A 13,099-nucleotide genomic window follows, 5' to 3' on the forward strand; every position below is an offset into this window, starting at 1 on the left:
ATCACACTCACACAGCCACGTAGAGTTTTAACTTTACACAACAATCAAACTTTCTACTAGTTACTATATTCACTATGAACATCTGTGAAGCCACAATAAAAAAAAAGCCTTATTAAAAAAAACAAAAAAAAAACCTCCAGACCTGTTTTTACCAAAGCCTTGTTGAACAGAAAGTCTGATCTGGGATCAGTTAATCTGCACACTGAAGTGGTGTAACATACAACAACCTGCCAGCCAGAGCGATCCAGAATCAGCACCGTGTCATATGAGAAACACAGGCTCTGAAGCTCAATTACCAGGAATGCCAGCAATAGAGGTTTGTGTTCCCAGAAAAGCCACATGGTCCCGGCCAAATACACACAATGAAAAAACACCACATAAGTTATTGCAATTTGCAGATAACAAATGGCCTTTTGTCCTCCACCCTCTCATGTCGGAAAAATGAACGGAGGAACAGAAATGTGTCATTGCCATCAAAGGCAAAAAGCAATTTAAAAAGAGCTCCTCACTGAAGACAGGCAACATCACAATAAAGTACTGCATCAACCCACACACGAGAACAGGATAGTGGCCCAAGCACTCCACCAGCTGTGTTCAATATGTTACATAAGCTTGAACTGCAGAGAGAGAGAGAGAGAGAGAGAGAGAGAGAGAGAGAGAGAGAGAGAGAGAGAGAGAGAGAGAGAGAGAGAGAGAGAGCGAGAGCGAGAGCGAGAGCGAGAGCGAGAGAGCGAGAGAGCGAGCGAGAGAGAGAGAGGAGTTACTGAGGCTCCTCCCCTCCACTGATAGGCTGAGGGATACAGTAACGTGTGCAAGTGGCACCTACAGGGATGCCAGGTTGAAAAAGCAACAGACGCAGCATCCTGTTAAAAGTCCCTTTGCTGTTGCCGCCGGTTCACTGGCAGATGCCTGGAAAACGCCGCGCTGAACTCTGTGCTTCTTCCCAATGGCAAAGAACACAATGCTGTGATCTAGAGATGCACAATATGGAGGAAAAAGGACTACATTTCAGTGATGCTTTATATTGTAATTGAGAAATGCCTAGTGCGCAATACTTTGCCCAAAATTACTCGGTGTTTGTTAGCGCTGGTAAAGGCCATGACTCAGCAAAACATTGACAGAGCACCAATTTGGGCCAAGATCAATCGCGATGCTGCAACCACACACAAGGCTGACATTTGTCAGAAGGCTCATTTGCATATTGCAGCTTTCAGCAATATCTGTATTCCTAAGATGCTTAACAAACGACATACTGTGCAACTGTAATACGAACAGAAGTGCACGGGGACTCTCCAAGCCAGCAGTAAATCCACAATCGCTGATATTCAAACTGGAATTCACAGAACACTGACCAACCCAGGGACCATGGAGGATGAAGGACAGCTACTAGTCATCATCACTTTACTATAGTGCACGTTTTCATAAGATGGCTCTTTATACTGCTGTGGCTGTATTCATACACACAAAATTTAAATTATTTATTTTTTCTTCCAATCAGATCTTGCCATTGCAAAATACCACAAAAGACATGGGCATGCAGATGTTGGTCATCTTCAACTCTCCATGCTCAACTAAGGTCATCTTGATTCAGTAAAACCCACACTTGTCCACTGGCCCAGGTACAAAGCTGGGACATTTAAAATTCTTTTATAAAAAGATGGAGAAAACATTTAAGATGGACTTAACTGTAAAACCCCATAATGTATAGCTTTAAATTAAAGGACATTTATCCTGGAAAATTTGGCATTAGAAATGCCAATAAGACATTTGAACATCACAGATCAACCAATAAAATACAGGCAAAAATAAACCGTTAAAACAGGCTGCTTCATGCATCAGTCTGAAACAGGCAGGGTATGGCGCTCTCTCTCGGGAGGGAGGGAGAGAGAGAGAGAGCGCGAGCGAGAGCGAGAGAGAGAATCTCACACACACACACAGCTGCTCCCTTATCACAGCATGCATGATGGTGCACATGACCCAAACGCACACCTCCATCACCAGATTCAAACACACACGTATAAACAGCTAGGTTTCCCACTTAGACTTGTTTTTTTTTTTTTTTACAGTACAGCAGTTGCTGGCAGCTGTAAACAGTGCCAAATTATTTTTTCAAATGTTTACAGTTGCAGACAGCATTATATTAGTGTCATACATTCATGGAATCAGCTTTTGATGGATTTCCTTTTTTCCTCTAGGTTGGTTGTTGGTGTTTTTTTAAGGTGATCATGAACACACCGTGATGTGTCATGTGCTGTGCTTTCTGATGGCTCTGCCTCACCCATCCAGCCAGACTCTTCAGTCTCTGTGAGCTGCTGCTCAGTCAGCCTGATCCAGAACCTGTAGGGTCCTGCTTGCTGTTACACGACGGAATTATATATTAATTTTCAAATATTTAGTAGACATACACGATTCAAAACTGTGGCAGATTCACCAAGTGAAAATATACTGACAATGTGGAATTATTACTACTGTAGTGCCAGCGACAGTCCAGAGTCCAGCTTTGCAAGAGGGGTGTTGAAGGGGTCAGAACTTCACATTTCTGGAATGAACTCTTATCTTCATCTCACATTTCCATACCCTATTCCACCTCAGTTGTCCTGGCTTCACTCCAGCTGTCCCATCATGCTTTGCAGCACAACAGGTGACAACCACAGTGCCTCCACCAGGTTGTACTGGAAGTAGCCCATGAAGAAACCGAAGGCCACGTCAGTGACATTGTGGCGTCCGAGGAGGACCCGGGAAAGACCCACGAAGGCGGCCCAGAGCAGGACCAGCACGCGGAGCGGGGCGGCTAGCACCAGGTGGGCCAGCAGGAAGCGGGCACACATCGCAGCCCGTGTGGCATGGCCGGACGGGAAGGAGTAGCGGTCCACGGAGAACGTGGCGAACATGTCCATGCGGTTGTGGGCGGGACGCCGGCGACGCACCAGAGCTTTAACTACACCCACCAGCACCAGGTCCAGCAACAAAGCTGAGAGAGAGAGAGAGAGAGAGCGAGATGGTGACAGAGTGAGTGAGAGTGTGAGATATTATATTGCATTGATGCCTTTTAGAAATCCTGTCAATGCTTGAAAGTGCTATGGACTAAAGAACATGCTTCAGTCTTCAGGTGAAATGGGGCACATGATGAACTTTCATGCAGAAGAGATTCAGGTGATTAGCAAACCTGTCACAAGCACGCATGGAGGGTGCTGTACACCATTCACGAACGCCAGCTCTAATGGAGGCGAGGGACTCATTTCTTTCTGCATGCATTTGAACATTTTATAGCTGATTATACTGAACATTTTATAGCTGATTATACTGAACATTTTATAGCTGATTATACTGAACATTTTATAGCTGATTATACTGAACATTTTATAGCTGATTATACTGAACATTTTATAGCTGATTATACTGAACATATCCCCCCCTCTCCGAGTTGTGGGAATGACTAACCCTTTCTGGAGAAAACCACCCACAGCAACGTTCTGTTTTTCAGCTTAGCATGACTGCTGGTGGTTGGTTTCCTCAGCCCTGCTCCAGCACGCATGACAGTGACATGATGAGGGGCGTGATAAACATCTAATCATATTGGGTAGAGAAGGACGCCAAAGACAGGACTATGTGACCTGTTACTGTGCACAGTGGTCAGGGAAGAAGATTATAAGATTATAAATCGGACTTCTGATTTATAGCATAAATAAGTATAAAAACATAGTATAAAAATACAAGTATAAATCAGACAGACATACACTCGGAAACCCATATACTCCCACACAGATTTTTAACAATAAGCACCATCAGCAAGTAGAATGTGTGTGATTGCCCACACCTTTCCCCATCCCTACTTTCACTCTCCTACACACAAAGGCAGGCAGACGCAGACAGGCAGAGAGAGGCAGGCAGACGCAGACAGGCAGAGAGAGGCAGGCAGACGCAGACAGGCAGAGAGAGGCAGACGCAGACAGACAGAGACAGGCAGGCAGACAGACAGACAGACAGAGACAGGCAGGCAGACAGACAGACAGACAGAGACAGGCAGACAGACAGACAGACAGAGACAGGCAGACAGACAGACAGACAGAGACAGGCAGGCAGACAGACAGACAGACAGAGACAGGCAGGCAGACAGACAGAGACAGGCAGGCAGACAGACAGAGACAGGCAGGCAGACAGACAGACAGAGACAGGCAGGCAGACAGACAGACAGAGACAGGCAGGCAGACAGACAGACAGAGACAGGCAGGCAGACAGACAGACAGAGACAGGCAGGCAGACAGACAGACAGAGACAGGCAGGCAGGCAGACAGACAGAGACAGGCAGGCAGGCAGACAGACAGAGACAGGCAGGCAGGCAGACAGACAGAGACAGGCAGGCAGGCAGACAGACAGAGACAGGCAGGCAGGCAGACAGACAGAGACAGGCAGGCAGGCAGACAGACAGAGACAGGCAGGCAGGCAGACAGACAGAGACAGGCAGGCAGGCAGACAGACAGAGACAGGCAGGCAGGCAGACAGACAGAGACAGGCAGGCAGGCAGACAGACAGAGACAGGCAGGCAGGCAGACAGACAGAGACAGGCAGGCAGGCAGACAGACAGAGACAGGCAGGCAGGCAGACAGACAGAGACAGGCAGGCAGACAGACAGACAGAGACAGGCAGGCAGGCAGACAGACAGACAGAGACAGGCAGGCAGGCAGACAGACAGACAGAGACAGGCAGGCAGGCAGACAGACAGAGACAGGCAGGCAGACAGACAGAGACAGGCAGGCAGACAGACAGAGACAGGCAGGCAGACAGACAGGCTCTGTGGGCTCCGTGCCTCATGTTCAGTTTAGATGTCAGTGCAGTACTTCATCCCTCTGGTGGTGTCGTTTTTCTCCCCAGCATCCCATGAGATGCAGACAGAAAAACACCGAGTGAGTCACACAGAGAGACAAACAGAAATAACAATGGTCTCAGTCGCTCACTGCTCTCCTCTCCCACTCCTTACTTCCACCACTCAGTCGCTCCCAGTTTCAGCAACACCCCCCTGCCTCCAGTAACCCCCTGCCTCCAGCACTGCACACTGCTGGGTAATGGCCCGGCTGTCTGCAGTGTCCCTGGCGAAGTCGTATTAGTGGTGGCAGCAGTGCTCACTGATTTCTGGTGTATGCAACTGTGTGGGAATGTACACACACAAACACAGAAAATGTGCACTGTTAAGAACTTGCCAGGACTGAACTCGGTATGTTTAACAGGGAGAAACCACAGTCACACACCATTCTTAGCAAGTTCACGGAGACAATATAAACATTTCAGCTAGTAAAAGAAGTGACCATTTCTTGTGGTGTTTGAAGAAAAACACTCTAAAAATAGAAAGTGATGCATATAAAAAGCACAAACACTGCAAAGCGGAAAATAATCGCTGTTATTCACACCATAGCTCTCCATGCTTACCAAACACCACATGTAATATGACCTTGGGAGCAGACACCGTTTAACGCGGTATGGCGAGAATAGCCAACTACAGCCTTCATTACATGCAAGTAATAGGAACACGAGTAGGTTATTCATCTGAACCCGAAAGCAAACAGCGCTAAAAACACCCTCCCTGTTACGGAAAAACACTCAGTGTGTTGCGACAATGCGTTAAGCCGAATTCCACTGCGGGAAAAAGCGCAACCCTCTAGATGTAAAGGCAGGTTCGGCAGGCAGGTGTTGAGTAACACATTCATTCATCTCTCCATTTCTGGAGGCGTCTCTCCCCAGTGATCCAGGGCGGCCCTGCAGTAACGCTTCTCTTTCATTCAATACATGAACGGATCGTACGGCCTTGCTAGAGAGTGAAAACTGCTACACTCCAGAGGACTCTGGCTGACAAGAGCCTGTCGAGGAAATTGCTGACATCAGCGTTTGTGTTAAACCAACGTCAAAGGGCCTGTAAAGAACAGGACATCACCTCTACAATCAAGGAATTTGTCAGTAGGTGACCGTGTCATTATTCTCACACCGTCCACGTGAACCGTCTAAACATCAGGCCGGCTGGAACATCGACCAAGAGCTAGCCCCGAGCTTTGCATGGAGCATTTCACAACTCACACGCGCAATCGCAAGACGAAGGTGAACAAGACAAGACGCCTCACCTAAACTGCCGAGAAAGCGGGACTGGAAGAGCAGGAGGCTGAGAAAAGCACCCGAAAGGAGGGAAGGAGGGAGGGATGGAGGGATGAGGAAAACGAACTGAACTAGGAACTGATCCACGTATGGAGGCTGTCCATTCATGACATGGGGGTGGCTTTATTTCTCGTGATGTCCCTCCAAGGGAGGCTTAAGTGACAAACAATAAATACATTTTCAAAAATGATACGGAAAGCTCCAACAGAAGCACATTACCCATGAGCAGGTTCAGCGTGACCTCCTGACCTGCAGCGCTGTCACTCTTGTACAAACAGTAGGCCGCACCCAGCAGCCATGGTATTCCGTGGCCGGAAACCTCAACGAGCTTCATGAGGGGCCGCACGCTTCCCCACGACGCGTCCTCGCACGCACAGACCCCGAGCCGCTTGGACAGCCACAGGTCCACGGCGAGCAGGGAGCTCAGCGCTATGCCGAGCGTGGACGGGTTCAGCCTCATGCAGTCCTCCTCCGGTACCGGCTGACCGCCCGCTGACGACGTGGACGCGCTCGACGAACCGGAGCCCCTACGACGGCACGGGCTCTCAGACGCACGGAGCCTGGCGGACGTCGGATCCGAGCCTTGCCTCTGGAGCAGGTGAGAGGGTGTCCGGGTCAGAGACATGAACTCATAGCGCCCATTTCCTCCTGCACCACCACCTCCAGCAGGAACACTACCGCTGCGCCCGCCGCCGCCGCCGCCGCTTCTCGCTTTGGGAGATGGCATCGCTCTTGGCCCGCAGTAGTCCGCGTAATAAAGACCCCACTTCTGGCACTGCCGTTTCGAAACGTTAATTCGGCGTCAAACGAGTATTAGCTCAGTATTTCACAGGCAAGACCTGCGCTCAAGTCCTGTTGCACTCCCGACGTCAGCCATCTTTGAAAACGCTGCGCAATGCTGACTGGGAAATAGCCATGTGACCAAAATGAACACCAAGGCATAGACGTTCATAACTCCTATTCTTCATCATCATCATCATCATCATCATAAAGAATTACCAGAAGGGTTAATGTTCAAATCTACAAAAATAATTATGGATATGGCAAAAAAAATTAACAACAAAGTAAACATCTTAAACACAACAAAACACGGCTATCCTTCCAATACAGTGGTTTAGGCTACACTAACCTGTACAGTACCAGATTTACGTGGTGAACGATGACAGGGGAATACTCCTACTCAGACACACAGGTTAGAAGAATTCAGAAACATGTCTAACAAAATACAAAAGTATTATTGTATCATGACGATACATATATATTTAGACATTATTATTTAGACATTCAAATGTTTGTAGTATATGGTTTCCTATTCATAATCCTGTATTAAAATATGAAACACCCATTTAAAACAATAGCCTATATTATATAATATTATATAACTATATTGTAGATATGTGCTGTGGTTTTGGATATAGTCTTCAGTACGGCTATATTTCATTTTTTCACAAATCCAGCCCCCAACTTAATTCAGTTCAACAGAAAATTCTGAAAGAATAAAATGTGCACTGTATGGGGTCCACAGATCAGGAACCACTACCAACCCACACACGGTTAAAACATATCACAGTAACGCAACACTGTCTTTGGCAACCAGGCAAAACCCAAGGACTTCTTCTACATTATCATCACACAGTAAACCACAGGTAATGAAATAATCACCTACAAGGGTTTACAAAACTCAGGACCGGAGCTGAGGTCCAGATCTTGGTTAAGTGTGCCAGTTCCCCTCCCACATGTGCTCACTTCTCTCCTGCAGTAGACAGGACGCAGCCATGCCGGGCTTGCTGTTGGGGGACGTGTTCCCAGACTTCGAAGCAAACACGACTATTGGCAAGATCTACTTCCACCAATTCTTGGGTAACTCGTAAGTAGCCGTTTGATGCATTAAAACACGTCTGTTTAGTTTGGGGCCGTTAATCTAACCTCGCTAATAACAGGCCTCGCTAGGTAGACGCACATTAGATTTGATTATTGCACGTGGTTTTCTAGCTAGCTGTCAACCCGATAACTATTATAACCTTGTTTATCTACCCGGTAATTATTATATCTTATTTAGCTACCCGGTAATTGTTACATCCGTGTTAGTTATGTAGCTAGGTAGGCTACCTGCCTGTCTTGGATGCAGTGGCTCATGCACGGTTTGTGCGTTTCTGTGTGCATTTGACACACGTTTAATACAGTAACACACGTGATCTGAGTCCCCTAGCTGAACCCAGTTATAATATCGAGGTAGCCAGATCTTTTCTCAGTGAAATAACTATATGTATGCACACTGTCCACCCGCGGTGTTAGCATCAGGGGTTCCGCAGTTTTGTTCCAACATCCGTCGTAAAACTAAACGCTGTGTCACCTGGCATGCACCTATCGATCAACCTGATTGGTACGCTTTTCTATAAATTGCCTCATGCAGTATGTGTGTGCGCTCCGCGTAGAAATCAATATTCTGACGCGGAAGGTCGTGTTTGTGTGTTCGTCGCCTCGGTTGTATGTTAACGTTGCCGCCTTTTCGTTTTTGTGCAAGTCATCGTGCGTTGCTGCTGAAGTGTCTACAGCCTTTACCCGAAATCCAGTACTGATATCTCACAAGATAGCCCGGTTAAAATGGGGACAGTCGTGGATTAGCGTGCCGCCCCTGAAGAGAGGTCGCCATTGTGAGAGACCCGCTCACACGGTCGGTTAAGCGCGCGCAGATGCGGGTCGGGTCCCGGGTGTGCCGCAGTTCGGCACGCGCTCATCTTTCCCAAACGCAGTGAAGCAAAAGGTGAAAGTCCTGTTTTCCCAGAAGTTGCATAACAGTTAGTTAATATAGAGCGTACTTAGAATTTATTATGCACACTAAAGTTAAATAAAATCATCTTGCCAAATGAAGATGACTATAAGCATCGCATTGTATGTTTTATAAAGTCGCTTGGCAACACGCAAGGCTATTGTTATTTGATTAATCAGTACTAGTGTCATTTTGATACACTGCCATATTAATATTTTGGGCATGTCTATAGTTAGAAGTCCAGTCTGATACCATAATTCTTTAGAGATTAGTCTTTAGGGAGGGGAACAAGAGAGAAAAACACAATTCCTTCTATTTTTGGCTGGTCATGAGCTGAGTTCAGGAGTTATCTGTTGGGTGTCCACGTGACATCATGTCATAAATTTGCATGCTTCTGTTATTGAGCTCATGACCCTTTGGGTTTTTTACTCAGCGATGGAGAGGCATTAAGTACATGGTTGATTCACTGCAAATACTGGCCTTGGAGAGAATTGTTATAAGGCACTTCCTTTGATAGGCTAATTACCCCAGCTAGACTCACAACAGGGCTGGGAGCCAGTGAAAAGTCTGTGTGGGACCTGGACTTTGGATGAAGGGCTACACAGCTCAAATGCTCTCTTTTTAGCTGTTAACGGAGAGTTAAATGCATGCTCCACCAGCTTACAATGATCTTTCAGTTGCAAAACCTTCAGGAGCTGCAGTTTCTTGAAAGGCAAGGAAAGCCTAAATGATTCATTGGGAACACTCAGCAATGTGTGCAGTTAAACCTCTGTATAACAGCAAGGGATGCATTACTGAGGCCTCTTGAAATCATGTCTGTTTTTTTCCATCACATACAAGGAGCATCTTTCTGAAAGCCAAGTTCCCGAGACTCCTGTGGGATGGGAGGATGGACGTGTTTTTTTTTAAATATTTTTAAATTCTTGCCTGGTGAAGTATTGCGTTTTATGTCATTTCACTGTGTTTCAATAACTGGCCATGGCCAGATTCTCCATATGTAGCTGTTGTGCAGTCTGCTGAGTGTGCGCGTCTGCTCACAATGGCCACCTGTAGCTCTAGCATGAGAACGGGTCTGCAGGAATTTCCTGTGTGGTGGTGTGCGTGTTTGTGGTGCCGGGTGCAGTGTTGTTGCATCAGCCTTAATTGTTGGATCTCTCTCTCCCCCCCCTGGCAGATGGGGCATCCTGTTTTCTCACCCCCGTGACTTTACTCCAGTGTGCACAACAGAGCTGGCGTGTGCTGCCAAGATCAGCGATGAATTCAAGAAGCGAGATGTGAAGATGATCGCCCTGTCCATAGACAGCGTGGAGGACCACCGCAGCTGGAGCGAGGTGGGGCGAAGGGGCCCTGGGAATGTTCCCATTTTTCACTGATCCATGCTTTTCCATTTTTTGTATTGGGGAAAGCTGGATGAGTGCAGCTTCTACCCGGATCATTAGAAACACTTTTGTGTAATAATGGGGCTTTGTTTTTTAATGCTCTTTATTAATTTTACTAAACAACTCTAATATTCTCACCAGGACAAATGCTTTTTCTTGGTCAAATTTCACTTGAGACATGTATACTTTTATGCTTTCCATACTACTTCAGTACTCTTTCACTCTTAAGCTTTAGATAAACCATCTTTCTTTGGCTGATTCCTGATGGACATTAATGAGCCAACTTCAGGCTTACCTCGGGAGAGAAAGGAGCATTCTGATTGGTGGCAAAACACCACCTCCATTGGGTCTCAAAAAAAAAAAAGAAGGGGGGGGGGGGGGTCATTGTAGCTGATCTGTTTCGTAATTTTGCACCATACTTCTTTATTGGCTGAAATGTCCGGTTGCTAAGTTACAAAGGCCCTGCTTACGCTTATCAAAACATTTCACAATCACAAATTTCCAAATGAACACACATGCTGCTCATAAAAATAGGGAAATAAAGATTAGCGCACACACACACACACACCAGTTCAGTAGTTGATTAAGCCTGTGACTACTCTTTTGGAGAGTAGTCCCTCGCTGTCACATTTAAACCATCACACGCCCACTCCATTTTAAGCTACTCTATATTACTACTGTAGATATTTTGATGTGTTTATGTACTACATAGTTGATGTTACTTTGTCAGGTCTTGTCTGGTGTCCTTCCAGGCCTCCCTCTGTACTGGAATTATGAAATGCACATTATAACTAACAAACTCTGAATAGTTCTCCAAAGGGAGTAGTGTTGGCAGGCCAAATGATACACATCAGTATAGTGTATTGTGTGTGTGTGTGTGTGTGTGTGTGTAGGACGTGATGGCCCTTCACCCCGAGCATGCAGGCTCTCTTCTGCCTTTTCCCATCATAGCGGACGATAAACGGGAGCTGTCCGTCCTTCTGGGAATGCTTGACCCCGAGGAGAAGGATAAGGATGGCATGCCCCTCACTGCCCGCTGTGTGGGTTTCCTTGGTGCCCGCTGTCAACAGACCCCCCCCACCCCCCCCTTACTGTATAGTAAGGAACTGAATGTAGCCAAGTGTTGAGTCAAATCTGAGATCAACACTTACAGTGAGGTGCTGGTTATCCAAGTAGACCATATGGTTATTTTTTAACTTTGTAGTTATGGTTCCCGTACTACACGATAAAAGAGATGACTGTTATCTGCCTGACTGAGTTTCAGTTACTGTTTTACAGTATTATTTTATAATACTGTATACTGTTTTTATAGTATTGTTATTTATAATTCCCAAAACTTCAAGTAGCTGTTTTGGACAGTGTTTCAATGTAGTCATCTACATAAGAATCGGTAAACTTTCTTTTAATGTTTGTGTAGACATTTTGCAAATGGTCATTTTTGTAATTTGTCTATCGTCATTTCTCCAGGTGTTTGTCATTGGTCCTGATAAGCGGCTGAAGCTGTCTATCCTCTACCCTGCCACTACGGGGCGCAATTTCACCGAGATCCTTCGTGCCGTCGACTCCCTGCAGTTGACGGCAAAGAAAAAGGTGGCCACACCTGTGAACTGGAAGGTAATCCGATCTGCTCCAACTCTGGGCGGGGAGGACCCCAGCGTTGTCATTTTTGTTCCATTGATATCTAATATCACTATTCCTAATGGCCTTGGTGGTTTTGCTCCATCCCTGCCTCCCGCTCCCCTCAAAAGCCTGGAGATGAAGTCATGGTCATCCCATCTCTCTCAGACGAAGAAGCCAAGAAGATTTTCCCTGCCGGTTTCACCACCAAGGAAGTGCCTTCTGGGAAAAAATACTTGCGCTACACCCCACAGCCATAAACCACCAGTAGACACCACAGTGATCAGCCAGAAGAATGTCTCCCTGTCAGTCGTTACCCTCGTAGGCTGCTTGAGGTTGTTACCTAATTCAATAAATAAATAAAACATGGCTTAAACACATCTTTAGTATGGAGAGGTGCACTTGGTCACATATACCACAGTCTAATGTATAGTAGTGCCTTTATATTCAATAAAAAAATATTTCCTTAAGGTTTTTATTTTTTTTATGTGTGTGATAGAAAATGTTTTACATCTACTAGCTGGTAACTAGTTTTTGAGCTGAATTAGTTATCAGTTAGTACATTGCTGTGCTGGGAACTTGAAAGAGAGAGCGAGAGATGGTGGTGTAATTGGAAGAAGGAGGGGGTGTTGAGCACTAAGGAAAAGGGGTTGGTGTGTGAGATGGAGATCAGATCACATCCATAATGCCAGCGGCCTGGGTGAGGTTCGGTTCTGTTGCTTCAGAGCGGTTCCAGCCTGCATTTGCTTTCTGAGAGGTCACAAGATATTCATGTAGGCCTCGTAACATTCTCAAAACAACTGAATTGGACTTAATCCAAGCTTCTTGCACTTGGTGTGTTAATTATGTCCAGAAAGCAAAACATTTAATGATTTAGTACTTTTTTCTAAAATAAAAACCCTTTGTAATATAAGTACTCCTGTTGCACTGTTAAAATTAGAATGACTAATATGTTCTTACATTGTTTTGCACTTTGCTGTAATTTGACATCGCGATCTAAAATATTTAAGGTAAACGTGTATTGTAGTCACTGATGGTCAGTAGGTGGCAGTATAAGCTCAGCGAATGTTGAACCGCCACAGAAGCGTGTTCACGTACGATCCTGGACTCGAATGCTCGACCTCGGTAAAGATCGCCATGTGACTGAACCGTCGCCGGCCAAAGGTCTACTTTCACTGCGTCTGTGTTTATC

The 13,099-nt window shown here is 46.1% G+C and overlaps 2 protein-coding genes across 2 annotated transcripts; one reads left to right on the forward strand and one right to left on the reverse strand.

Annotated features, from left to right (window-relative positions):
* Positions 1-710: 710 nt before the first annotated feature.
* On the reverse strand, positions 711-7,781 carry plpp6 (phospholipid phosphatase 6). The gene is made up of 2 exons (XM_027026022.2): positions 6,361-7,781; positions 711-2,971 (listed from the first exon to the last, which is right to left on the reverse strand). Exons 1-2 carry the CDS (start codon positions 6,866-6,868, stop codon positions 2,604-2,606), a joined length of 876 nt encoding a protein of 291 aa, XP_026881823.2. The 5' UTR covers positions 6,869-7,781; the 3' UTR covers positions 711-2,603.
* An 86-nt stretch (positions 7,782-7,867) lies between these two features.
* prdx6 (peroxiredoxin 6) lies at positions 7,868-12,377 on the forward strand. Its single transcript, XM_027026023.2, has 5 exons — positions 7,868-8,008; positions 10,086-10,242; positions 11,184-11,330; positions 11,758-11,904; positions 12,039-12,377. The coding sequence occupies exons 1-5, from the start codon at positions 7,878-7,880 to the stop codon at positions 12,165-12,167; spliced, it is 711 nt and encodes a 236-aa protein (XP_026881824.2). The 5' UTR covers positions 7,868-7,877; the 3' UTR covers positions 12,168-12,377.
* Positions 12,378-13,099: the final 722 nt, after the last annotated feature.

Source organism: Electrophorus electricus, chromosome 3, assembly GCF_013358815.1.
Source record: "Electrophorus electricus isolate fEleEle1 chromosome 3, fEleEle1.pri, whole genome shotgun sequence".
NCBI classification, from domain to species: Eukaryota; Metazoa; Chordata; class Actinopteri; order Gymnotiformes; family Gymnotidae; genus Electrophorus; species Electrophorus electricus.